Source organism: Sparus aurata, chromosome 11, assembly GCF_900880675.1.
Source record: "Sparus aurata chromosome 11, fSpaAur1.1, whole genome shotgun sequence".
NCBI classification, from domain to species: Eukaryota; Metazoa; Chordata; class Actinopteri; order Spariformes; family Sparidae; genus Sparus; species Sparus aurata.
This window is the reverse complement of record NC_044197.1, coordinates 27762644-27789003: the sequence shown is the minus strand read 5'-3', so window position 1 is coordinate 27789003 and position 26360 is coordinate 27762644. Positions and strand designations below refer to the sequence as shown.

The 26360-nt window shown below is 39.8% G+C and overlaps 1 protein-coding gene across 6 annotated transcripts in view; it reads left to right on the top strand.

The window, feature by feature from the left end:
• The first annotated feature begins 650 nt into the window (after window positions 1-650).
• The window catches only part of atp11b (ATPase phospholipid transporting 11B), a 58798-nt gene continuing 33088 nt past the window's right edge, over window positions 651-26360 (top strand). For all 6 annotated transcript variants that reach the window (XR_003986062.1, XR_003986063.1, XM_030434607.1 and 3 more), the window contains exons 1-18: window positions 651-1019; window positions 7663-7779; window positions 9441-9530; window positions 10673-10753; window positions 11636-11743; window positions 13989-14117; window positions 14650-14753; window positions 15352-15399; window positions 16779-16843; window positions 17449-17530; window positions 17654-17804; window positions 19105-19302; window positions 20195-20353; window positions 20694-20878; window positions 22858-22926; window positions 23059-23132; window positions 23591-23694; window positions 25530-25711. Coding sequence is in view for 4 of the 6 variants with exons in the window: in XM_030434607.1 (XP_030290467.1) it covers window positions 993-1019; window positions 7663-7779; window positions 9441-9530; window positions 10673-10753; window positions 11636-11743; window positions 13989-14117; window positions 14650-14753; window positions 15352-15399; window positions 16779-16843; window positions 17449-17530; window positions 17654-17804; window positions 19105-19302; window positions 20195-20353; window positions 20694-20878; window positions 22858-22926; window positions 23059-23132; window positions 23591-23694; window positions 25530-25711 (1973 nt within the window). In the remaining 2 variants the exon portion in view is untranslated. The remainder of the gene's footprint in view (window positions 1020-7662; window positions 7780-9440; window positions 9531-10672; window positions 10754-11635; window positions 11744-13988; window positions 14118-14649; window positions 14754-15351; window positions 15400-16778; window positions 16844-17448; window positions 17531-17653; window positions 17805-19104; window positions 19303-20194; window positions 20354-20693; window positions 20879-22857; window positions 22927-23058; window positions 23133-23590; window positions 23695-25529; window positions 25712-26360) is intronic.

Here is a 26360-nt window from a genome sequence, read left to right as displayed (position 1 = left end):
GCCGGAAGGCCCGGGGCAAAAATGATTCTCTGGCTCTCCATTAGGAGTATCAGAGGAAATGGTATAAAAATCAGCTGATCCAAAAATTTGATTTTGGCCCACCGCAAAATACACTTTCCTTCAGACCTTTTTTACTTGTCAGAGTAAAAGAAGCACAGGCGCTAATAATACCATCATTCAGGGGCCCCAGTCGGCCATGACAGTTTGACAGTGAGCCAGCATAAACTAAACTAAAGCAGCTGAGAGGATTTCAGCCGTTGTTAGGTTCATTATGGAGCATTTATCATGGAGCATTTACCAAGTTTGTAGCACAGCCTTGTTTATTACCATCCACATCTGTATTGTATAAAAATCATGGACTTGTTGCATTCATGTAGCTGTGAGAAAGATAGCCTGCTGTGAGGTTCAATTTGTTCCCAGTAAAAAAAAAATAATACGGTAAATGGTTATGCTGGTTTATTTTGTATGCAATAAAATAATTAAATATGTGGGATCAGTTTAGGGAACTTTAGGGATATTCTGTCGCACTACAGCACAAATTTATCACAAATTTGATTCGTTGTGCAGCCCTAGTTGTGATCCCCATCTATCTATCTATCTATCTATCTATCTGTCTATCTCTATTGGTGACTGCAGACAGGCAGGGGGCGTTGAGAGGCCGCTAGAGAGCAGCCACTGTCTGCTCAGAGCTGTGTACTGGCAGGGGAAGACTGATCGTGGCAGAGCAGAGATGTAGTGCAGCTTGCTGGGACTCCGTGGCCAGTCGTCTGTCACTTTTACCGGGGATCATTTGTCTGACATCAACACGGAATGGGAAAGACCGGATTTATTGTTTTGCATAGTTACGCTGCATGAATGTGTCGCGTAATGCGACTGAGAAGAGCTGCCTTCGGGGGGAATTATTTATGGTTCGGGACGGTTTTGTTGGAGTAGCTAGTTGCTAGCGGTGGGCTAGCGACTCTGCTGGCTACTTCGAACGTATTTTCGCAAGGATGCTACGGTGGATACGACAGCAGCTGGTAAAACTGCTCTCCTACCTTTTTTCGTAGCGCTAGGACGCAATATCTCACGAAAGCAGTTACTTAACGCGGGGTTTGTCACACAGAAGGCTTTACGAACTTTATTTGGTTGGCATTTAGCAAGCTAACCCAACTAGCTAGCTGTTGCCGATGTGTCCAAAACATTGTTGACTGTCTCGCTGAGATGACAGTCAGGTGTAGGTTGGTTTAGCTACCTTCCCAGTTAGCTGCCGTTAATTAGCTGACAGAGGGCTGACAAAGCTATTTGAGTTGAGAGCTAAACACACCAGGGTTAAGTTTAAGGTGTAGTTGTTACTTAATATAAGTTGTCTAAAACGTTTGCCATTGTAAAAATGCTCACTGAGAGTTAATAGTTAACTAAGTTAACGCTACCTAGCTGGCTAACAAAGTTGAGCGTTAACGTCAGCGTTGCTAACTTCTCTTAGTCTTCAGGAGTTGTTTTATTCTTACTGACTTTTTTTAATCGTGTCAAGAGCACAGAGAAAACTAACTTTAACAGCTCTTTAGATATGAATTAATTCTGAAGCATAATAACTTGTTTATCATCTCTTATTTTTAACTTTGGTAATACCTTTGGATCGGCTAAATGTTGGTTTAAGTGAGTTGTCAGTGCAAATCTGTATATACTGGCTGGAATGTAACGTCGACGGTGTTTTAATGATCACATATGGTCAACGGTGGAAATCATTCTGTGTTTGCTGTAATCACCTGTTGTTTGCCTACAAACACGGCTGTGTGTTGACGCATTGACAGGCAAAGGCATACATGGCTAGATTATTTAAAGGACAATAATGGTCCTTGTCAGGCTAATCAATCCTCCCCGATTTGGGGGAATATTGGGGCGATGTATATGGTAATAACGGCCTTTTTTTTAACTGATGTTGCCAGTACAGAGAGGGAATCGCTGGTGTCTAGAAGATAAACTGAGGTGTGTATTATGCTGGAGGAATGAATGATTTGTTTTTGGTCACGATGCAATGACGTAATGGTTATATGCTAGGAGTTATGTTTGTCAAAGTAGACTGTAAAGTTTTGATTGGAAGTAGCATGGACATCCAGTCTAAATCAGAGTTGTGTGACTGGTGGAGGAGGTGTGTGAGCATGTGAGAGGGGCTTACCCATGGAATGAATGAAGGAATGAATGAATGAATGAGAGCATATTATCATATTAGTCACACATTGGTCAAACAGTTGATGGCACCACAGGCAGTGAGTTTAATCAATGTTAAGGTGTTTCTGAGTTCCCATGTCTCACTCACTGAGTACACCCTGTACTTGAGGTTAGGTTAGAGAGACTCTCCCTCAGCTGCAAGTTTGTCATTCTTTTCATAAAAGTTTTCTATCTGCTGTCAGGGGTTAATTTTGGCCCTCACTTTTGTTGAGGGTACCACAGAGAGTTACACTCGATAAAAGTGGTAGCCGCCCTCCTCCTAATTTGAGATAGCCGGTTAATTTGACCCATCCTGTATAATTGACCTGCCTAGTTAATTAAAAGTGTAATTAAAATGCATCTTAATACAACTGTGCTAATGAAAAAGTTTGTCTGGGGCATTTGTCTGACCTTGATATCAGCTGAAAAAGTCCCGCAGTGATGTTTTTTGCGTCACATATTGCTTATCAGTTTCTCTCTGGTGATACTGGTCCACAGTAAGAAGCAGGAAGGATGAAGGTGAGGGTGGGAGAGGGTTCACTGAAAGTGTGTCGGGTTTTTAATGCCAGTCCTCTTCCATCTGCAGTGCTGACATGCTAGTAATGCTGCATTTACATCAGAAAAGAGCAACCATAATTACAGTGAAAGCAACAGTTGCAACTGGGAATACACTTAGACATCTTGTTCTTCAAGTATGACATGGAGATTTTTTGTTCACCACAGCATTTCCAATGAAGAATCGCAATTTGCAGTGTAGACATTATTGCTCTGCATTTTCCAAAGCATAGCAAGTTTTTACATTGATTGTCTACCTCCCAGGCAGCACTCAGTTCATACTCACATGGGATAAAAATTAACTCACATGTTCAGGATTCTGAGATGTGTCAAGAGCAGCCTTTTCAGTGCTACACACTTCCAAATTCACATAGCCCTTTTCATAACTAAAGTGATGCATTATGCAGGTATACTGTGTGTGTACTCTGATATCGCTTGGGCATATTTCACTTGTGTAACGCTTTCCTGCCGCAAGGCCTGACATGCAGGATTTTGGATGATTGCACCACGAATCAAGAGTATTCAAAATAGTCATTTCAAATAACTGGATTATCAAGCAAAGACGAGATATAAGTTTCATAAGACAAACAAAAATTTAGATTATTAATTATTATTATGAATTTATTTGGATCTCAATTAGGTTTCAGCCTCTGAAAGTTTAAATGAAAATAAAATTGTAATTGTATTAATTGTATCTCTAACATTACATACCAGCATACATTTTAGCCGTTGAGCTAACAGGGTGTCAAACACATTGTCGTCTCATTCAGGATCGTTCTCGGTTATTGCTGCCACAACCCTAATAATCCACTATAACCAAGCAGACAAGCGAAGATAATTACATAGACCATGAAATCCTTGAAAGTTAAAGTCAATTTTCTTATCATCTGTAGCACTGCGTCTGACTCTTCATTTCATGCCACACTTTGTTACATATCTGCTTGTACTCATGTTTGTATTGCTGTTGTCATCAGTACCATTTATCGTCCAAAGCGGTACCTACAGCCCATGACTATGGATAGTCTATTGTTCTGTCTTCCTCTTTATGCTGCACTACTTCTGTCTTAACCACTTGTTCTTCATTCAACACCCCCTCTCGCCCTTTCCATCTCTGATTAGCTCATCCCATTTGATTAAATGCGTCGTAGTCGATGATACAACACAGTGCTTTGCCTTGGTTGTGATGCATTAGTCTGTCGCCCAGCTATTGTTCTGGGCCATGATTCCCCCAAGGCACTGTGGGACCTGTAGGCCCTATTCAGGGAGTAATTACCTGTCGCCCTACAAATTGAAGTGGGGACATGAGAGTCGTGGGACAAAATAAAAAGTCTAATTTCACCTGAGGAGAGTGTGCACAAGAAAGCCACATTTGCATTGCTATACTGGGAGAATAAGTTGACTTAAAAGCTTATAGAGAGGAAATTAGTGATATTCTATGCAATCATTTGTTTACCTGCTAGCCTACTTGTTATAACCATCTTTTTTGGGGGGGAGGGGTATTGAAATAATTCAACTGGGGAAATAAAAAATGGAATGGTGCCCTTAATATGTGCCAGTCATACCTATACATCAGCGAAGTATGACGTCAGCCCTATACAGTTTTCTTGTATGTTTTAAGCTAACATTCTTAACATCAAGCTAAAACTTTGGTTCATCAACATTGCTGTTGCTCCCCGAATATCAGGGCTGTTAAATAACATCTGAAAAATCTGGTAATATGAAAAAGTCATAATAAGTCATAAAGTTCAATGATAGGATGCCTGTCTTGGAAATCATCAATAAGCTCCATCCATAACTTGTGTGTTATAACATGTTTTATACATCTTAAAGTGAACACAGCATTGCACTCTTTACATGTAACATATAATTGTATTCTCATTGTTATTATATAAGACTAAAATGCTGACAAAACCAAAAAATGGTGTACCATTATTGTCTTCTATATGCTGCCTTACCCCTAGTCCATACAGCCTGGTGTCACACTGCAACGTGACGACACGAAGACCATGCACACTGTGGGAGAAAATTATTCTGTAACCCCATAGCATAGCATAGCATAGCATAGCATAACACCTTACCAAATAGTTTCTTCTTATCCATTGAAGATGGAGGTTGAGAGAACAGAAGCCTGAGAGTGGATTTTATTTATTTAACCTTTCTAGGAAATAGTTCAAACTAAAAGTTAAAAGCAAGCGACAAACTAATAAATAAATAATGCCTGTACTTGGAAATTCTGCTGAAGGACCATAGCCTTTTCTCCTTTTGGTGAGGTGCTTTCCTTACTTTCACAAGGCCACATCTTTGTTACAGTTACACCAGGCAGTTTTGTTGTCAGCCAGCAGTTGACCTGACTTAAGCTACTGTGTGCAAGCATATTAATGATTAAGCAAATTAACTGATGGTTGATTGATGTGGTGGTGAGCTAGAATCTCTGACTCCTCAGATTGTCTGAAAATGTTGGCGGAGAAAGAGAGCAAAGTTTTTCTCCATTCCTCACAGTAATCATGCAAAGGTGAATTAAGTAAGATGTTTACTGTTGTAAAGTTCAAAATTACCATTATCTATCACCAGGGATATAATAGCTTGTTGATCAATGCCAATGACTCAACTGTTTCTTTGTTAGATTCGGCTTGATATCTGGCTTACAAAACTCGGAACTCATTCATTTACTCAAATGTATTTGAAAACCTCCTGTTGTTGGCTGCATTTTGGTTCCTTTTGTCAGATGGCAAAAATTGCCATTTCCACTAAAATAGTGGCTCACCTTGCACTCGCATCATCACAATATGATAGACATGGCAAGGTGATAAATCTGTTAAATTACTACAAGTGATTTCACCTAAGGCAGTGTCCGGTGAGGAGAAATGCTACTGTACATGATGGAAATTAAAAAATTCAGACGTTATAGATAAGTGAGGGTAAAGAAAGCTCACATGGACCATTTTGTGAAAGCTGTGAGCAAAGTGGAAAAGAATAGATCAGTGCCAGCGGACATGAAAAATCCCGAACATATTGTTTTCATTCCTTACAGTGGAACATTGAGTTTATGCCGGGTGACGACAGAAAGGACACTGTTTGTGCAGAACGCTCACGGCACTCTTGAGTCTTGTACATCAGGCCTACAATATCAGCATGAGGAAAAAGCAGAACTTTGTAACTCTTGCTTCTTGAATAAATACTTCATTAAATGTTTATGAATACAGTTTGTACATTCAGGTGAGAAAGTGATATCAATCTGTAAATCGACAATAATCTAACAAACATGCCATCGTCCTTTAAGCTCAGCGTTAGGTGTGTTGCAGTTGCGTAACAAACCCTGAGAAAGCAGCAGCAGATGGAGAGATGGAGCACATGAGAGAGTGAAACAAAAAGGCAGTAACAGTTTACATGTGTGTGTCCCAGATCAGAGGTGAGTCTGTGTTGAAGTCAGTGACGTGGCCCGGATACATTCCTTTGTGTGTGCGTAGGGGTGTGTGTATTTGACCCATGTCATGTAACATTAGCAAATAATTGTGAGCACTTGCTTAAACCTTCTCAGTGCAGCAGGCAGGTAGTAGAGTGTTATACACAGAAAACTACCAGGAAGTTATGCTGGAACTAAGCAAGATACTTGTTTGAAACTTCTTTGTTTTTCTCTCCAGATGAATGAATGAAAATAGGCCATCAATAGCTGATCGTAGTAATAATGATTTCTGCTTCAAACTAGAAGACATAAAATGTGTTTGCATAAAATCTTGCCATGTTTCCTCTTAATTCTGCATGTCTGCGAAATAGGCACAGTTGCTAGTGCGCTTCTTCTATACCCTAATGTCACGTCATGTCTGTGGTTAGGTGTACAGGAAGCGAGTGTGACGAGGCTGGTGACTAAACAGTGATGGACAAGGTGTTGTTTTTTACCAGATAATGTGATTTAGGCTTTGGGTAGTTGTGTATTATTTGACCTGTTTTTGTGCCTATATTAAGTACTTGTGTGTGGAAATTCTATTTCTTTTGGTTTGAATTCAGTACTGGGCCTAAAAAGGTGTCTATGTAAGTTGTCTTGCTTTCAAAACACATATTTAAGTGTTGAGCTACATTTCTTATCTGGCTGGCTACACAGAAATTTGTGTTTGAACATAAACATACGGAAGTAGAGCAAAAGGTTTTAACCATGTTCTCCGTCTTGGACTAAGTATATGCAATTGTCTGTACTTGCATGATGTAACACTGATATATTGTCTGGTGTTCTTTCTGTTCCCCACTTCAGTATCCTAACCTCTGCTGCAGCAGATACAATAACAGCACATAGAGACATTGCTTTACAAGCCCAACTATACAGTAACTGAAACCACATTGATAGAAGCACAAAATGTTGCTCTAGGTGTATTTTAGTGTGGTGTAGAGAATGTAGAGTAGCTGTAGTTATTTCTGTCAGTCGACTTGTCATCAATAGACTAAGCTCTAGAGCTCTATACTCGTTAACACACCGCTAAACTTCTTCTGCACTTCTGTACCTTATTTCTCTTGCAAATTAAGTTCCACTTTGCTCAACATTTTATTTATTTTTTTACCTTTAGTATTTTATCTTATTTTTGTAACTGCTTAAGCATTTTATTGTATATAGTACTCTACTGATTTGTTTGCATAAAGTGTATAGTACTTTTTTATATCCATATTTGCCCTTTCATTTTGATTGTATTTGTACTTGTACAGCTGCTATGATGACCTAATTTACCCTCTGGGATGATCTATCTTTATCTATCTAAAGTAACTCAGAATATCTAGTTGTTTCAGTTGTGCAAAGAAAGAATGAGAGAGATATGTAGAGATGTACCAAGAGTTGTAATAGAAGTAACCTGTTGTCTTCATTTTTCACATTTCTCCCTATTTCTGCCCCACCCTTCTCCCTGTCCTCTCTTATATCCTCCCTTCCCTCAGGGCTTTGACCCCCCTCATCAGAGTGACACGAGGACGGTATATGTAGCAAACCGATTCCCCCAGCATGGCCACTACATACCGCAACGCTTTGCTGACAACCGAATCATCTCCTCAAAGGTACCAAATGTTGTTTGAGGCAACTTTTCCCCATACTGTAATCACAGCAGAATTCCATCTTAGTCAGTCAGAATGAGACTGTATTTAATTGTCTTTTACCATACATGATATAATTTTACATAATCAACGGAGCTAAAAGTTCTGGTCTTGAAAATGTTTTGAACTTTTATTATGAATCTTCAGGTCTTTGCTTTATTTTTCACACAAAGCTGCCACAATTGCGTTCTTAAAGTCAGTGTCATCACCACAAAAGCACTCTTTTCAACTTAAATCAAAAGTGTTATACATCACATATTGTAATGACTGCTTATTGATTGGTTTATTTGCAGTTTAGGTGGTTTAAATCACCCACATAAACTCCAAACTGCGCACAGCAGAGCAAAACTGGATCGAGAACCAGACACGTATATGGTGGAGTCTCTGGGTTATTTTCTCCCCGATAAGCCAGTAGTGTGCCAGAGCCAGATCCTTACTCTGTGTCTGAAGACACAAGTGTGGCGAAAAAGGGCAGAAAATACTGTTTTCGTGAAGAATGGCTGTGTGAATTTGACTGGTTAAGGTCGCAGAGAGACGAATCCATGTGCTGCAAATTTTGTCAATACCCGCAACATGTGGGGAACATGAAATTTGCAGGTAATGCTGGCACTACACAGTTTAAACAGTAGTGCTAGTCTAAGGCAAAAAATATGCTGTGACGTGTACTCCAATAAAAATGCAACTCCACTGTCAGTTGCATTTAGAAGGCAATATTTGAGTTTAACACAGCCTTTTCATTGCCAAGGAAGAACTACCCTTTATCAAATATAAAGGCCAACTCGACCTGCAAAGAAAGAACATCGTGAAACTGAACTCAACATATAATATATTCTTAATTGTTATATAATATAATATAATATAATATATATATATATTATATAGTCAATACAAGTGCTCCTAGTAAAAAAAAGTTAGTATGAAGCCCTGTTGGTGTAGGTGAGAGGATTAGTCGACCGGCTAGAAGAGTGACTGGACTAAAGGAATATAATCCAAAGAGGCTTGTGAATGGCACAAGCAATGATGGCTTTCATTGATTAGGCAGCTGATTAACTGATTAAAGTTGGGTTAAGTCGCCTGAGTCAGAATGAAATCGTGCTGTTTAGCAATCAGAAATAACTAAAATCAAAACAAGGTTATTCTTAGAGGAGCTGTGTGCTAATATGATGAGTTTCAACTTAATAAAGCAAAAACAGGTCTGCAATTCTTCATGCAGAAAACACAAGCAAATGCAGACGCGCCTTTTTTCTCCGTCAGCTCTTTTATCTAGATGATGCTGTGCAGGAAGTGATGAACTGAAACTTAAGAGTGAAATAAAAACAGCCTCTTAAACAGCAGTCGTCTGGAGAGTCTTGTGCATCCTTTTACAACTAGTTCAGGGTATTTGTTTTCAAAGAAATAGGATAGTTTTACTAACTTTGTGTATTTGTTTACACATTTCAAATCACAAATTTCCCAGTTTGGGGGACTAATAAAGGAATTTCTGAATTTCTGATTTATTTAACATTTTTCTTAAATGCAGTTACCACAAGCATTCTGAGGGTCTATTAAATATGGTCTTTTCCAACATGCAAATACCCTTCTTAAATAACCTCTCCTTTGTTGTTGTTGTTTTCTTTCTTTTTCAGTACACAATTTGGAATTTTGTCCCGAAGAATCTGTTTGAGCAGTTCAGAAGGATAGCCAACTTCTATTTTCTTATTATCTTCCTTGTACAGGTAAAACTCATGAATTCACAACACTGTTGTTTGCAGGTACATGTTCTCTTCAGTCATATGGTGACAAGTCAAGTGTGACCTCAATACTAGCATGTGCGCGTGTGTGTGCCTGTGCGTGTGTGTTTTCTTTTGCTTAACTGAATGACTCATCAACTTCTAGATAGACAGGTCTGCCTGTGTATTAAAACATTACACCCACACATTAAGTACGCAATTGTATCTTAACAGCTAGCCTCTGGTGTGAGGCCTTCACTATGCATCCGTCAGTGTGTGCTGAAGTAGGATTTGGCTTTCAAATTTTCAGGCTTCTCCTGATTTATTTGGGCCTGTGTAGTGAAGCCAAAGACATTGAGTTGACTCTGTCTAGAAAGTCTCTCTTTTCATCCACTCAACTTGTCAGTGAAGCTGAAGTCAGCTTTGTCTCAAATTACAGAAAAAAGGGGCCTCTTTATATCTGGACATTCTGAACATGACGTTTTCTTACACGGTCAATTGAACCACTTTCCGCAAGGCTTTAGATGGATTCTTAGATACCGGTTGTCAACTGTTATTTCCATTGTCAAGCAAAGTAAAGTCTTAGTCTCACTGTAGTTCTCGGCTGCACGATGCAGGATCAGATAATAAGATTCCGAATTTTTTGACAGATATTGCAGTATGGTTCATAATTAGTGTGAATGACCATTTTTGCATCACAAGTTGTCTTATCCAAAAATGCCACCCGCCCCCAAAGGAAACATTAATAAATAATTGTTGATTGATCATTGTTTGTCAAAATGAATCAAAGGTAGAATACTACTTTCTTTTTCTAAGCATTTGTAGAGAAGGATTCAAAATATGTGTGCTTTACTCATTGTGAAGCTTCCAAACAAGATGAGATGTAACAGCAACAGTATACATTGCTTTTGAAGCTTTTAAGTTCCTTGTTGTGTGTAATTCTGAACTGACAGTTACCTCTGAGGGAAGTTTGGATGTTTCCTGTGTGACACATCAGCCGCTACTTCTCTGTGATGTCTCTCTACTTGGCTTTTTTCTCTCTGGCAGGGCACACCCATTCTTACTGAGTCTCTGATGTCTTTTTTTTTCTGCTGCACTTCCGGTTTGTTAAAATCTCTCCACCCCCACTGCTGTGTTTGTTTTTCCAGTTAATGATAGACACCCCAACTTCTCCAGTCACAAGTGGTCTGCCTCTCTTCTTTGTCATCACAGTAACTGCCATTAAACAGGTAAGAACAAAAGCACATGATAGCTTCCTCTTTGTTGGGCTGAAAAAGGGGAACTAACATACATGTTAGATAAAATGTATTGTGTCAACAGTTTGTGCTATCCAACTTGTTTCAACTTTGTGCACTATTCATTTGAATTCAAGTTGAATCAAACAACCTGAACCATTTCTGTAATTTTTTTCAGTCACAATGTTAAAAATATTACTGGTCTGAATGTCATTTATTTGCATTCAAAGCTTCTCAAAGTTTTTTTAAATTAAGTTTTTTATTTTCATAATTTGTGACATAGTAATGCAAGTGCCAAGTGATTGCAGATACATAAATGCTTTTATTTTTGTATCAACTTTCTATAACAATTTAGAGAATTGATGTTGCTGTTAAATTGCTGCTATCGCCTTATCAATACAGGTGCGTGCCTTCCTTTGTAAGTAGCAAACAAGAGAGCAAAGTTAAAGAAACTGCAATTAGTTGGATAATTTTTTTCTGAAATTTGACCTCTTAGACTTTACAATGCTCTGTGGTTCTGTATATATGTTTCATTCATCATTCATCATATGCAACAACCACTGGAATCCTGTTCTACAAATTATTATTAGTGTAGCCTGATCTTTATAACAGTCCGAAAGCAAAAATAACAAAAATGGCTGCACAGTGTTCAAGTGGCGAATTTAAATGACGGCGTTATAAATGAAGCTTCAGACTGTTGTGTTCAACTCTAAAAAATGTCTTGCCTTTTTGTCATTGATGTTAAAGAGTGTTTTTGGAATAGTTTAACCAGCGATTATTGGTGATGCCAGCATTGCATCTCCAATGTTGATCAATCATACTACATTCAACTGTAAAGTTGTATGTGATCAGTTAATTAAAGAAAAATGTTCACAGGGCTACGAGGATTGGCTGAGACACAAGGCGGACAATGAGGTGAATGGGGCTCCAGTGTTTGTGGTTCGCAGTGGAAGTCTGGTCCAGACAAGATCCAAGAACATCAGGGTGAGATGGAGGAACTTTACTATTGCAGTTCAAAGCTTCACTTTGCCAGCCATAATGACATTTTTGTATTTTTTTCTGTGGGGGAAATCTTTATAGAAAGATGATATAAATGGTGTTGTCAATGTAAAGAGAACTGTTTCAAGTGTTGGGATGGCAGGAAACAACGGGTCATTTATCGTGTTTTACACCAAATGCTAAAAATGCTCCCTTTTTTTGTTCTGTTGTAACATACACTATATTGACAAAGGTATTCACTCACCCAGCCAAATAATTGAAATCAGGTGTTCCAATCACTTCCATGGCCACAGGTGTATAAAAGCAAGCACCTAGGCATGCAGACTGTTTCTACAAACATTTGTGAAAGAATTGGTCGCTCTCAGGAGCTCAGTGAATCCCAGCGTGGTACTGTGATAGGATGCCACCTGTGCAACAAGTCCAGTCGTGAAATGTCCTTGCTCCTAAATATTCCAGTCAACTGTCAGTGGTATTATAACAAAGTGGAAGCGAATGGGAACGACAGCAACTCAGCCACGAAGTGGTAGGCCACGTAAAATGACTGAGCGGGGTCAGCGGTTGCTGAGGCGCATAGTGCGCATAGGCCAACTTTCTGCAGAGTCAATCGCTACAGACCTCCAAACTTCATGTGGCCTTCAGATTAGCTCAAGAACATCGCGTAGAGAGCTTCATGGAATGGGTTTCCATGGCCAAGCAGCTGCGTCCAAGCCATACATCAGCAAGTGCAATGCAAAGTGGAGACGCGTTCCCTGGAGTGATGAATTGTCCTTCTCCGTCTGGCAATCTGATGGACGAGTCTGGGTTTGGCGGTTGCAAGGAGAACGCTATTTGTCTGACTGCATTGTGCCAAGTGTAAAGTTTGGGGGGGGGGGGATTATGGTGCAGGGTTGTTTTTCAGGAGCTGGGCTTGGCCCCTCAGTTCCAGTGAAAGGAAGTCTGAATACTTCAGCATTCCAAGAGATGTTGGACAATTCCATGCTCCCAACTTTGAGGGAGCAGTTTGGGGATGGCCCCTTCCTGTTCCAACATGACTGTGCACCAGTGCACAAAGCAAGGTCCATAAAGACATGGATGAGAGAGTTTGGTGTGGATGAACTTGACTGGCCTGCACAGAAGTATAGTAGATGATATAGATGAATAGTAGATTTTGATACAGCCAATCAAATCTTGCATAAAGCAGTTAAGCCAGGCATTCTGTCACGGGCTGAGCAAACATTCACACTGAGCCACAGACTTTGAACAATAACCCACATTAGCGTTCCTGCTAAAGGATCCTTCCTATCTAACTAACAAACATGAACACACGTCTTGTCCTGAGCCTTAGATGGTGAATGAATGCCCAAACAAACATTCACTAGGTGCCAAGTGCTGCACCAAGTACTGCATAGTTGTAGCATAGATAGCTACTTTCAATTAAACACAGACATGCCCCTCTAGCCAGCTTAGGAAAAGAAATTAATCATATTTCCCCAAAGGGATTTTTTTCTTCCTTTTGATAATTACAAAATATTAAAAATACATTAAGAAAAGTATACTTTTTTTGACAATTAATTATCATTACAAAATATCACAGTAACAATAAAATGTCACACCCTTGCCTTAAAGAGGTCATATTATGTTAATTTTCAGGTTCATGCTTTTATTTGGGGGTCTTAGCAGAATAGGTTTATATACTTTATTTTTCTTTTTTCTCATATGGTGCATTACAGCAGCATCCCTTTTGTTACTATATATTGAACGCTCCGATTAGCCACTGAGGGAGACATCTCGCCTTTGTTCAATCTTTGATGAGAGTTGCACATGCTATTACTTAATGGTCATGATGTAGCCAATCAGAGGCAGCATATTTCGGGTCATGCCATACAAGGTATTGTGATCCAAAATCACGCAGCTACAGCAATAGCAGCTTTTCAATGGCAATAGTCTGCTGACTGACTGGAGTGTATACACCTGTTACACAGTAGGAGCAGTAGGAGGACTTAGGAGCAGTGTTTCCTGTGGAGGAGAGTAACTACCCTTCGTGTGGACTAACCCTTTTTTACTTTGCAGACCTTTTTCATGGACAAAAATGCTACATAACCCAAAAAACCCCCAAAGCATAATATGACCTCTTTGAAAAGGAAATTGAAAAGTGTTACATCAAAAAAGTTAAACAAATTGTTTTAATAAAACTTGAACAGCGTTAACCTATGTGTGTGTGTGTGTGTGTGTGTTTCTGCCTGTTCGCCAGGTGGGGGATATTGTTCGTGTGGCTAAAGATGAGACGTTTCCTGTTGACCTGGTGCTGCTGTCATCAGATCGTGCAGATGGCACCTGTCACATCACCACAGCCAGCCTCGATGGAGAGACCAACCTTAAGGTCTGTGTGTGTGATTGTGTTGGCTTTAACAGAGTATTTTAAGGGTATTTGTGATGTGTCTGAGTGTGTGGTGTGAAAAGTTAACCAGTTAAGAAAACAACTATTTGAGTAAACAAGATAGCCACATATCAACAACCAATTCTGGGATTTAAAACTGCACATGCCAACTGCTTTGTCTTTGAGGTGCCCCCTGGAGCATAAACAAACAAAATGTACAAAAAGTTTGCATCAAATACACTGTGTTTGTCCTTGTGGTGGTGAAATGTGTCAGATAAAGTACATTAATTGGTCTGTGTTACCCTCAAATTCATGCTACTCTGACATGCCAGGTTAAAAGTTTAAGTGCAGCCTCCTCCCCTGCAGAGCAGCGGCAACTGACCAAACCAGTTGTTTTATAAACAGCAAGCTTTTTGTTCTGTAGATCTATTTGTTCACAGATTTGTACCCTTATCTGAAAATGTTTTCCTTAACTGTTAAAGTATCTTTAAACTATGCTTCCATTAGCATTCAACTGCATTTGTGTGTTGTGTAGACTCACTACTCTGTTGCGGAGACAGCAGAGTGTCAGTCAGTGACCCGGCTGGAGTCTCTGCAGGCTGTGGTGGAGTGTCAGCAACCGGATGCTGACCTGTACAGGTAATTTGCACCTTTGTGTACACACAGGGTGAAGTCACATACAATAAACTTAGGATACTCCCAGCTAAACACATATTAGAATATTAGAAGTTGTAATCCTCATATGGGAATATCTTTGGGTCGATTATTTATCCATTCCATTTTCCTGGGATTCCCTCAGAACCACTTAAAGTCTCAAGAACCCATTTTAAAACTACTGTGATTATTATATAGTAGAATTGCCCTGCCAGAGATTTGTTATTAAATGTGTGATGGGGTGAGATTGCTTCTTCACCTCTTCAACCACCCCTGTTCCTCTTGTCGGCCTGAGCTGACTACTTCAGCATTGATCAGTATATTTTTAGATCAGGCAGTTTGTTTCGGTGGCAGTTTTCTCCTCTCCCCCTCTCTTGATTGCTGTATCTTGCTCTTATCACTCACTGCTTATAAATGTACTTAACTAACCCAGCTATCATCAGCTCTCTGCAGTAATATGATTTTATTAATCATCATATCAACCAAAAACCCACTTCCCTTAATTTAATTTCTGCTCAACAAGGCTGATTTCCTCTCTGTTTCTATCAGACCACTCAACTAAAATGCCTTTGGTGTTTTTCAGGTTTGTTGGTCGGATGACGGTGACTCAGCACGGAGAGGAGATAGTCAGGTGAGACCAGATTTATCCATCTGCTTCGACTCATAACTGTAGTAGTAATTACAGTTTGTGTGCTAGACGAGCTAAAGACACAGCTAACAAAAACTCTCGTATCTATACTTAAAATAAACTAATTTAGAAGTAGGACCAAGTGCTTGTTTCCGTTCTCATCACCACGGCCGCGATCGGCCAATTCAGCCAGAGTCACGTCTCACGCGAGTTGGAGGCGGGGTGAGCAGAGCACCAAACAGCAGGCTGGAAGTCAGAGCCGGTCAGAGAGAAAGTAATTATGGATGAAGAAGAGATACACTCGCCGGTCACTCACAAGTCTGGTGTTTGTGGACACTTCGGCTTTTATAAAGAGATGGTCAGCTTGAGAAATGCCATCTGTAAAATGTGCCGTGCCGCGATTAAACACACAGGGAGCACAACCAATCTAAGCTCTCGCCTGAAGCGGCGACATGGCGTTAATGTGACAGAGAGGTCTCCTTCGGCTCCAGTGGTTAGCACCAGCGGAGGTACTGCTGCTTACACAATGTTAGTGTTTGTGTCGCTGCGTGGTTACACGTGAGTTGTCCTCGTGCTGAAAACGTGACTTTTCGCATACATGACGTCACTCACCGAGACGCAAGAAGAAAGCAAAAATATATATTTTTACGAAGGAAAGTGACAAAAATAATAGTAAGGCACGGTGACTTGAATAAGTACTTCAATCTGATTACTGGTTTGGAAATATTAACACTTTAGATTACTCGTAGTGGTCAGATTAAGGTAACACGTTACTGGCATCACTGATTGTGTAGTTTAGGTGCAACATGGAGCTTAAAGATGTAAAGAAAAAAAGGAGGAGGAAGATTGGAGATATGGACCCATTTCAAACAAGTTGGCGCAGTGACAACATGTGTGTCAATCTGTACAATCTGCCAAAAGGCAGCACTGCTTAGAGTTTATTTTCCCATTGTCCCTGTTGAAAGTGTGAAGCACACTGTAGAAATAAAGAATGAACATGAACTATCTGCACCACTTTGTATTCCATTGTACAATATTCTTCTGCATCGCATCGTATCACACTGTATCGCATTGTGTTAAACCAAATTGTACTGTATTGCCTACTGATCAGACCATCAGACCAAAAAAAATGGGACGTTAGTTGAGGGTGAAACATGAAAGTATGTCTGTTGGAATACTTTTTCAGCAGTGTGTGGTTATTAACGGGATTATGTGCAGCTAAATGAAAATAATTGGTTATTATACAAAAGATGTATGAGCCTCAAGATGATGTTATTGATTGTTTTAGTTTATATCAAGGTTCTACTATGTTTTGTGTACCAAAATCTTATAGCAGCATTCTTTCTTTGTATTTATGTTGTTCATGTTTGCTTATATGTCAGACCTCTGGGCCCAGAGAATTTGCTGCTTCGAGGAGCCAGGTTAAAAAATACCAAAGAGATTTTTGGTGAGTCAATACAGTTGGACTACAGAAAGGTCCTGCAATAAACAAAACTTCAATGTGAGAGGGAAGCACTGAGGGGGGTAAATATATTTTTTAAGCTGAATTGAAGAAAGGGAAAGGGGGAAAAATGCCCCCAAAAATGCATCCACTGGTTATTGTAGGCATGATAAAGAGGTGACAGAGCCATGGAGCCACCTGTGACACAAGCCAAGCTCAGTGGATATTATGGGATGGATAAACCACTTTACCATATATGACTGAGGTCCGATCGTGGTAACTAAAGAGCTTAAAGGCTAAAAGGCTTTTAGAGCAGTACCCTAATGCTTCATTAGAGTGTCTGTGTATACTGTTCAGATTGTTTTTCATGGAGATCCAGGGCCATAAATCTGCTGTAGACTCATGGATATAATAGTATTTTCACATTCTCAAGAATTCCTGCTCAAGTTAGTCAGTATTCAAATGGTCTAATCTCGCCTACACCCAGTGTAATACTTTTAAAAGTGAAATTTGGAACATTCGCTGCCACTAGATATAATTTTAGAGATCAACATCTCAGACCAAAACTCTCACATCTCACATTTAACCTTTAACACACTGTCCTGTTGCAGGTGTGGCTATTTACACAGGAATGGAGTCCAAGATGGCTCTCAACTATAAGTGCAAGTCACAGAAACGCTCTGCAGTAGAGAAGTGAGCACTTTGTGTTGTCTCTCACAAATATTGTCAATTTTGTTCATGTATAAATATTAAATATTTGCCGTTTTATGGATTTGTTTAGTTTTACATTCAACTTCATAATATTTCCCGTATCAGGTCCATGAATACCTTCCTAATCATCTACCTGGGCATCCTGCTGTTCGAGGCCATCCTCAGCACGATCCTGAAGTATGCCTGGCAAGCCGAGGAGGAGTGGGACGAGCCCTTCTACAACCGAAAGACTGAACAGGAGAGAAACAGCAGTCCGGTTAGTCAGCATCGCATTAAGCATCAGAAGAATGCATTCATCTTGATTTGATTTTATAAGTAGTGCTGGCTATCGGCCCCAGAGATAACATTTTAGTCCACATTCTCTCCACTTTCTTGCCAGATATAAATGGACGTTTTCTCTCTAATGCAGATATAGATTAATCGAGTGAGTTAGAGAAGATATAAAAATGAGCCAACGCTTGAATACACGTGTACACACATACACAGTACTAAAAGGGTGCTGGTAGGGCAGTTTTAGTGTCTAGATTTTGTGACAAGGCATTAGAGAGGAAGTGCCTTTCACTGGGCCAGTCTGCCGGCCTATCAGCCTACCTGCCAACACCAATCAGTCAGAGAGAACAGCAGCCTCTGTGTATTAGAATAGAGGGAGAGAACAAAATCCCAGTTGTACACTCACTTTCCTTCTCCCTGAAGACAGTGAGAGGAATACCAGCAAAAAATTAGTGGCTGTGTTTATCAGTTTAGTATAAAGGGTGCTTCTGAAACCTGCTGGCCCTGTTGCAGTGTGAAGCCTCTACCAGAAACTGCCTGTCTCCACATCACAGCTATTTCCTCTCTCCAGGGAATGATCTACCAGTCCTTAAAAGTCAAGTCAAGAACTGACTGAATTTATAGCCCACAGATGATAATATTCAAAATCAAAAAGGATAACCACTTAAAAGAACTGTATTTAAACTATTCCTTAATATATACAGTATGTTAATGTTCTTAAATTTCTTAATTTCTTTATTGTTTTCAGTGAATAGGATGGCTCAATTCCAGGTTTAACATGTCATAATCTTGCCCAACATCCTCTGTCTTTCAGCCTGTGGTCCTCTTTCACTCTCCATTCCTGTCACATAAAGTAATTAACTCCTTAATGGGAATGAATTACCCTGACCACTTTAATTTAGAAGGATCATCTGAGGCACTGACAGTCTGTGTGTGTCTTCAATGTGTATTGGGCAAATGTATTCTTCCTGAAAAGATTAGTTGCATAAAAAGGCTCAATGGAGACTGCACAATGTGACAAAATCTCCCCAATTGTGCAGCAAAAGTGTAATTAATAACAAACATTAGATATGCAATTTCTTCGAATACAGTTATTATTTGACTGTTACAGTGTGCATTACAACATCTCCAAGAGCATTTCTGTATTTTTCATGTCAAATGACACATGGCTGAGATTAAAGGTCCAGTGTGTAGTTTCTGTCACTCACTTGAGCCATCGTCATACTTGGTGTGTCTTGCCCTCCTTTTGTGTCGCATTCTGACGCATTTCTCTCACCCTTCATTAGATCTTGAAGTTCATCTCAGACTTCTTGGCATTTCTGGTCCTCTACAACTTCATCATCCCAATCTCGCTTTACGTTACTGTGGAGATGCAGAAGTTCCTCGGCTCCTTTTTCATTGGCTGGGATTTGGACCTTTATCATGAAGAGAGTGACCAGAAAGCTCAGGTCAACACCTCTGACCTTAATGAGGAGCTTGGGCAGGTATGGATCAGAAGTGCAGGAACAAATACTGTGTATATATGTATATATATTAAGGGTGTCATGATTACAATTTTAAATCAAAATCGACCGAAATTAAGTCACAATCTTGAACTTTGAATTAAAACATGGAATCGTCGATGCTGCCACGCCCCCATGTCACGTCCGGTTGGCTTCCCAAGCGGAAAAACGCCCCCATGTCATGTCCGGTCAGCTTGCCAAGCAGAACCTCCTCTAACTTAGCTACAGCCAGTCAAACGATAGCATGGCATCTGCAGATGCAGGAGACCAATCGACAGAACTTGAACCCCCTCCTCTTTCACTGAAGTCGCCAGTGTGGAAGTATTTTGGATTTCTAGTGAGTTATGTTGACAACGTTCGCGTTGTCGACAAAAAAGCCACAGTTGGGGCGCCATTTAGCTCAGTTGGTAGAGTGGGCGTCCCATGTGCAGAGGCTTTATCCTCGCTGCAACGACTCCCGGCCTGGGTCCCTTTGCTTCGTGTCACTTTCCCTGTGAGCACAATACACAAGGTTATTTTGTTTAAGTAGACATAAGTTTTGTTACATGATGTTGTTAATAAATGTTTTAAATTTGACAATGTAGTGTGGTACATTGTGAACAAAGGTCAGATATTATATTGCATAAAAGTTAGTTTAAAAATGGTATAGCAACCTGTGCTTTAAAAAAACGAATGTAAAAATCGAGAATCTAACCAAACCGGGACCTTAGAATTGAAAATTTAATTTAATCGAATCAAGGATTTGGAGATCGTGACAACCCTAATAAATATATGTATGTATGTATATATATATATACTTGAGAGAACTTGAACTCTGCCTAACCTCTTTTAATTCAGCGTCATAATACTAAACATGTGTGTTCCTTTTTGATAGGTGGAGTATGTGTTCACAGATAAGACAGGTACACTTACAGAAAATGAGATGCACTTCCGTGAGTGTTCAATTAACGGAACCAAGTATCGGGAAGTTAATGGCAAACTGGTACCTGAGGGAATGACTGATGACGCACCAGATGGTTCCACGCCTCAACTGGTAACTCACATATATACGCATCACATTTTTTTTTTATTCTGGCAGTCAAATATTATACATATACATTGTCTTCCCTTCTGCTGTCAAACAAGAACAAGCCTAGCATATAGACAAATGATGTCAGCAACAACTTTTTATCTCAGGCTATTCATGTGATCAACAGTAGATAATTGGAGTATGCACAACATTAGCACACATACACTATTTGCAATGTAGTGTCTTTATACATATTAACATCTGACTCTAAATCATATCTCATTTATGTTTACAATGATGGTGAAGAATAAGAACTGATGGCGTTTCTTCCTCTGTCATCCCTCCCTGTTGTCACTCCCTTCAGATTGGTGATGAATTGTTATTTCTCAAGGCGGTGTCATTGTGTCACACGGTTCAGATCAGCTATGACCAGCCTGACTTGGTTGGGGGAGGAGACCCATTCTCTCATGCCAATGGTTTCTCCTCCAGTCACATGGAATACTATGCCTCATCACCGGATGAGAAAGCTTTAGTAGAGGCAGCAAAGAGGTGAGGTTATATTAGAGCCTCTTCAATCGACATGACTTCCTCTGCACATTTCAACTTGTGCATGGTGCAGGTGCAGGTTGAAGGAGCAGCCAAGGTGCTCCAGTTTTCCAACAACCATCACTGCTAAAATTAGGGATCGACCAATTAGCGTCCTGGCTAATTATGTTGGGGCCAAAAGTCAGCATTGTCCAGTTGCTGATTAATGATTAACCTAAAAATATGAGTCTTTGGCTCTGATGCAGTATCCTGTCTATGTCTGAAGTCATTAGTTACTTTCCATCACTGCCTTTTTGTACATTTTGACAGTAACATTTTTATTTTGACTGTAAATGTATGATGTAAAAAAAAGCAATTGACCCCTAGTTAAAACAGTACAGGCCCATTATGTACACCGTTTTGTACTAGAGTTTAGAAAGTCATGTGTGCAGTGCTATACAGTATTTTCATAAGAGCTTGTGTTGTTACCATATTGCATGGTTATTTGTTTGTTTCGACTCAGGCAAGAAAACAAACTTGTGGTAGCTATGTGTTAGGTATGATGTGTTTTTGTCTACTACTACTATAGGTTTTAAAGTAGAGTTTACCAAAATACGCTGGCCATAATGAATATGCCATGTTGTGAGCATTGCACTAATGTGAATCCTGGCTGCTCTCATTCTGTGCTACCTGTTCTGGCGGTGTCAGCTGCAAAAGGAGATTGAATACTTATGGGGGGTGGACTGCAGCCCAAGAACCAAATGGCACCTTTTCTTACTCAGCTGTGCAATTTTATGTCACAGAAATACAACCCTGTCAACAATTTAATGTCCAGGGAGTGGTGGAAAACCTGTAAACAGGTCTGTGTGACCAGTTTGATAGGTATCTAAAGCTGGTAAAGCAATAAACGCCCTCCAGTTGAACAAGAAAACAATGGAGAATTGATGGTTTCAAAACGTGGCTGTATAGCACCCTTTATTAAATTATCGGATTGTGTTGTTTTACTAAACTTTCGGGATTCATGATGCATTAGGTCAGTGATCGCGTCCAGTGCAATTTTCACATGATTAAATTAAATTATGTAGAGCAGTGAGGGGTTGCACCCATGACCCAGTGCCTCCATGCTCCATTGAGATGGATGTGTTGTGTTGTGTTGTGTTGTGTTGTGTTGTGTTGTGTTGTGTTGATTTAAACCAAAGGGAAACACAGTTGGAACCATAACCTCAGTAATCTATCATCAGTATAACACTTAGTTACAGTTACAGCACCATTCAAACACTCAACCAATGCTGTACATTTCTTATGGTAAGTGTAATTAAAGGTAATTGCATTTCTGAAATGTGACAACATAGGTGAGATTGCACAAAACATAGGCATTACATATATTGTTGCTGTGTTCTGGTGTTCAAACATTTTTTTGAATTGTTTGCTGTTATATAGTGGCTCCAGTATTGGATAAAAGCAATTCTCACAGTATTGTCCACAGCTAGTTCATACTGCATGAAAAGCTCCTCCTTCAGTTAATTAAATCCCTGCAGCCGTCTCAAGGAAGCTAGACAAGTGTGTCTACAAATCTGCAACACCATAGCACAGTGCCATTACATACAGTCGTCCACTGACTTTCCCTGTATCAAATCGCAGGCAAATTACACCATGCTGCTACTAGATAACAGATTAATACACATCAGGCAGCTCCCTTATAGCTTATGTTCCATTATGTATGGGGAATACATCAGATTGCAGCACTTCATCATGCTCATCCTCTCAAATTAAAAAAAAAAAAAAAAGTTAATTTGTTTAGAAATGGTGCTTTTTATTCTTGAAATGCATAACAGTGCAAACATATAAGATACTATGTAAGCATTTACAATGTGAAATACAATAGAATTAAAAGTGAAATAGCCTGGGATTCCAAACTCCAATGTGAATTTTCATCCACTGTTTTGAAGGTCTAAATTATCCAGAATTGTAGTTTCAGCTACTGCCTTTTTTTTGCCCCTCAGGATTGGAGTAGCCTTCCTTGGTACCAGTGGAGACACCATGGAGATCAAAACTTTTGGCAAGTCAGAGAGGTAAACCCTGTGCCCCAATTAAATGACAAATACCCACTACCGTTTAAGCTACCCATGTAAAAGTATTGGTCAGGACAGACAGTCTGTGAGTCCAAAGTAAGTTAACATGAGTGTCTCTCCTTGCTTTGTCAGATATAAACTCCTCCATGTATTAGAGTTTGATGCCAACCGCAGGAGAATGAGCGTCATACTGCAGACTCCCTCAGGTAAGTCCACTTTAAAGTTGCACAGTTTTGGATAAGAGTTTTTAATCAGAGAAGAAAAATCTTTATTGATTGATTTTCATACCTAAACAAACTAAATAAACAAGCTGTCTTTATATTCATGACCACATACACTGAATAAACAAACTGACCAACTGACTGACTTTGTTCATATTTTCCAAACCTTGCCACCTTTCTAGCTTCAAACAGTGTTCTCTTAACCTTATTTCCCTCTAAGAAAGAACAATGAAAGACAAATTGATCAGATGGTCAAACACATGACTGGAGGTCAAAACAGACAAAAGGCTAATTAAAAAATGTAACAAAACAAGGCATAAATGCAATAAAAATGTGTTAAAGTAGTGGCAATAAATAGTTGTCTTTAATTGATTGTTTATACAAATTGACAGAAGGTATATGTTCACTTTCCGTGTTGTCTTCTTGTTGTTTTGACTTTAAAGGAGGCTATGTGCTGTTCACCAAGGGCGCAGAGTCGGCCATCTTGCCTTTCGCTACAGGTGGAGAGATAGAAAAGACGAGACTGCACGTTGATGAGTTTGCCTTGGTGAGAAAAAAAGTTTGTCATTTTTTTGAATGCCTGTTGACTCATTGGGTTGTTCAGCAGCTTGGACTGTTACCGCTATCCATCTTATTCCTGACTTTGTGAATTTACCCACGGTTCATAGCGGTAGTTGGTGATGCTCTTCCGGTTTAACTGGTTGAACTCTGTGTTTACGCTAGCGTAGCTGCCATGCTCGCTCAAAAAAACGGCTTTTAACACAAAGAAAGACACAAAATGGACAAAAATTGGAGGTGGATACACAGTATGGATGTTTCAAAAAGTCATGAGGACATTTCTGTTACAGTGCCTCACCCGTCAGTTCTCACGGAGTGGGTAGATGAAATGAAGCAATGACCTGACATTAGCTACATCGACATAGTTAATTATCTTGTATTTTCTGAAGGTGTTGATGGCGGAGAATTACGATATTACAAAAGCACAGAAGCATACAACTACCTGCACAGTAACAAAATAGCGAAAGTACTGTTGAAGAAACACAGCAAGTTTATATTTCTTAAGGTAGCAGTAGAGCCCAGCCAGAGTGTCAATCAAGCTAAACATGCAGCGGGGATAATGCTGAAGGAAAGTGGAGACGTGGAGACAGGCGGCTGCTCGTGCATTGCCGGGTTAGGCGGGGTTAGGGAAGTCATGTAGTCATGTAGCAGCTATCCTGTGGAAGGTATTCATAAACCCAAATATGTATTTTAGTCTCAAAGCTGCGAGCCACGCTAGTCTCCGTTCATCCTTCCTTGGCATGGGCCGCAGGGCACGGACGTGTTTGTAGAAGTTGTTGATGTTCTACACAAGAAGTGTCTGAAAAAAACGTAAATTTTCTTGAATTGTTGTGGCAACCAACAACGGCACATGTTGTACCTGAGCTCATTTTAAAAACAATTTGGCATTTATGACATAACACTAGTTGTTTTGGGCTAGTTTGGCGGCGGCAGTGGCTGTCAGTCATGCAGTTGCAAGGCACCCGGAAACAGAAAACTACCGGTGGAAGTAGTTATTATGGCAGCACCCATAGGCTTCTAAAGAAACGGGTGAATATGAGACATAGATTCAATGGGTGGATATGCTGATATTCCCTTCTTTTGATCAACAGCACTTTTAGATTAAAATACTTATTTTATACATAATATTTCGTGGTGAGTCTGTTGAGTAGATATGATAATATCACTGTTAGACTCTTCCCCATACAATTGACAAGCAGAAAATCCCTTGAGAGTCATTTAACAAGCTGAATATATCGCACTTTCCACTTTAAAGAATATTTTACAGGACTTTATGATGAAAGTTCAAAAATGTAACTCTGAAATGCCTTTTGATTTATATGTTCATAATTGTGTCCCTCTGTGCGTTTGTCTGGCATTTCCCAACGATGTCGTGGTTACTTTTGGCCCTGTCGCTCTCTACTCACATTAGACAGTAAATTCTTCACCACAACAGATATATGCACACACATTTCCTGCCCCCACATCACGTCAGTGGACATCAGCACCCAGAAATCAGTGCTCTGGACTGGGTTGATTTGTGGTCGTCTGCCCCTCAGGCTGGATTGGTGATTTAAAGCCAAGCTTTGATGATTTGTTATTCTGTTCATTTTCTCTGCTTACATTCGTCTCATTTTCCTTCTCTTTTCGGTTCCACATTTTCTTGACTTCCTCACATTTACTCCATCTCTCTACACGCACTCATTTTATATCATTATCATTTTCTCTTACAATCTTTCCAATGTTCTCTCTTCATGTCATTTTTATTGTTATATTCTGATTGGTTTCCCCGTTTTTTTTTTTTTTTTACTTCACCCATCACCCACCCTCCTCCTACCACTGTAGAAAGGTTTGCGGACCTTGGTGATAGCATGTCGCCACTTCAGCCCTGAGGAGTACATTGAAGTGGACAGGCATCTGAACGCCGCCCGCACCGCGCTGCAGCAGCGGGAGGAGAGACTACAGGAGGCCTTCGGCTACATTGAGAGAGACCTGCAGCTGCTGGGAGCAACGGGGGTTGAGGACAAGTATGGAAACTAATGATTATATATTGGTGTTGTCTCTCCTGAAAAACAGTTCTCATTGAGTTATGCATATCTTCATAATTAATAAGTCTTTCATGTCAAGAAGAAGTCTTTTCAGGTTAGCAGCACATTCCAAACAGAAAGCAGTGGCACAGTGTGGTGTTCGCTGTGTTAAGTAACCATCTTTGCTAAGCTGTGATATAGTTCTGAATATACAATTTACAGTGCATTGAGTGATTTATACATAGTAAAAAATTGATTCACAGTCAGAAGTTGCTGGCTTTTGAAAAATGCAAAGGAGTGCATCGTGACTACTGGCATTAAATTAAAGCTACTGAATGGTATCGGTGATTGATTATAATCCGAAAAGCCACTTTAGCTTCCCAGTGTGGATGATTCCAGTATATTGTGTGATGGAAAATTATTCTTAGTGATATGTCATAGGCAACTGGACGTGTTTCAGTTTCTTGAAGATGTTTCATGAAACGTTGTGAGCAGAGGTGAAACATCTTCATGAAACTGAAACACGTCCGGTTGCCTACAATACAGCACACACACACAACTACAGAATTACCATGACCTGGATGACTGAGAACCTTCATCAAGATGGAAAATGATGTAACACACATGTTTTTATCACATGTTGCCCCTA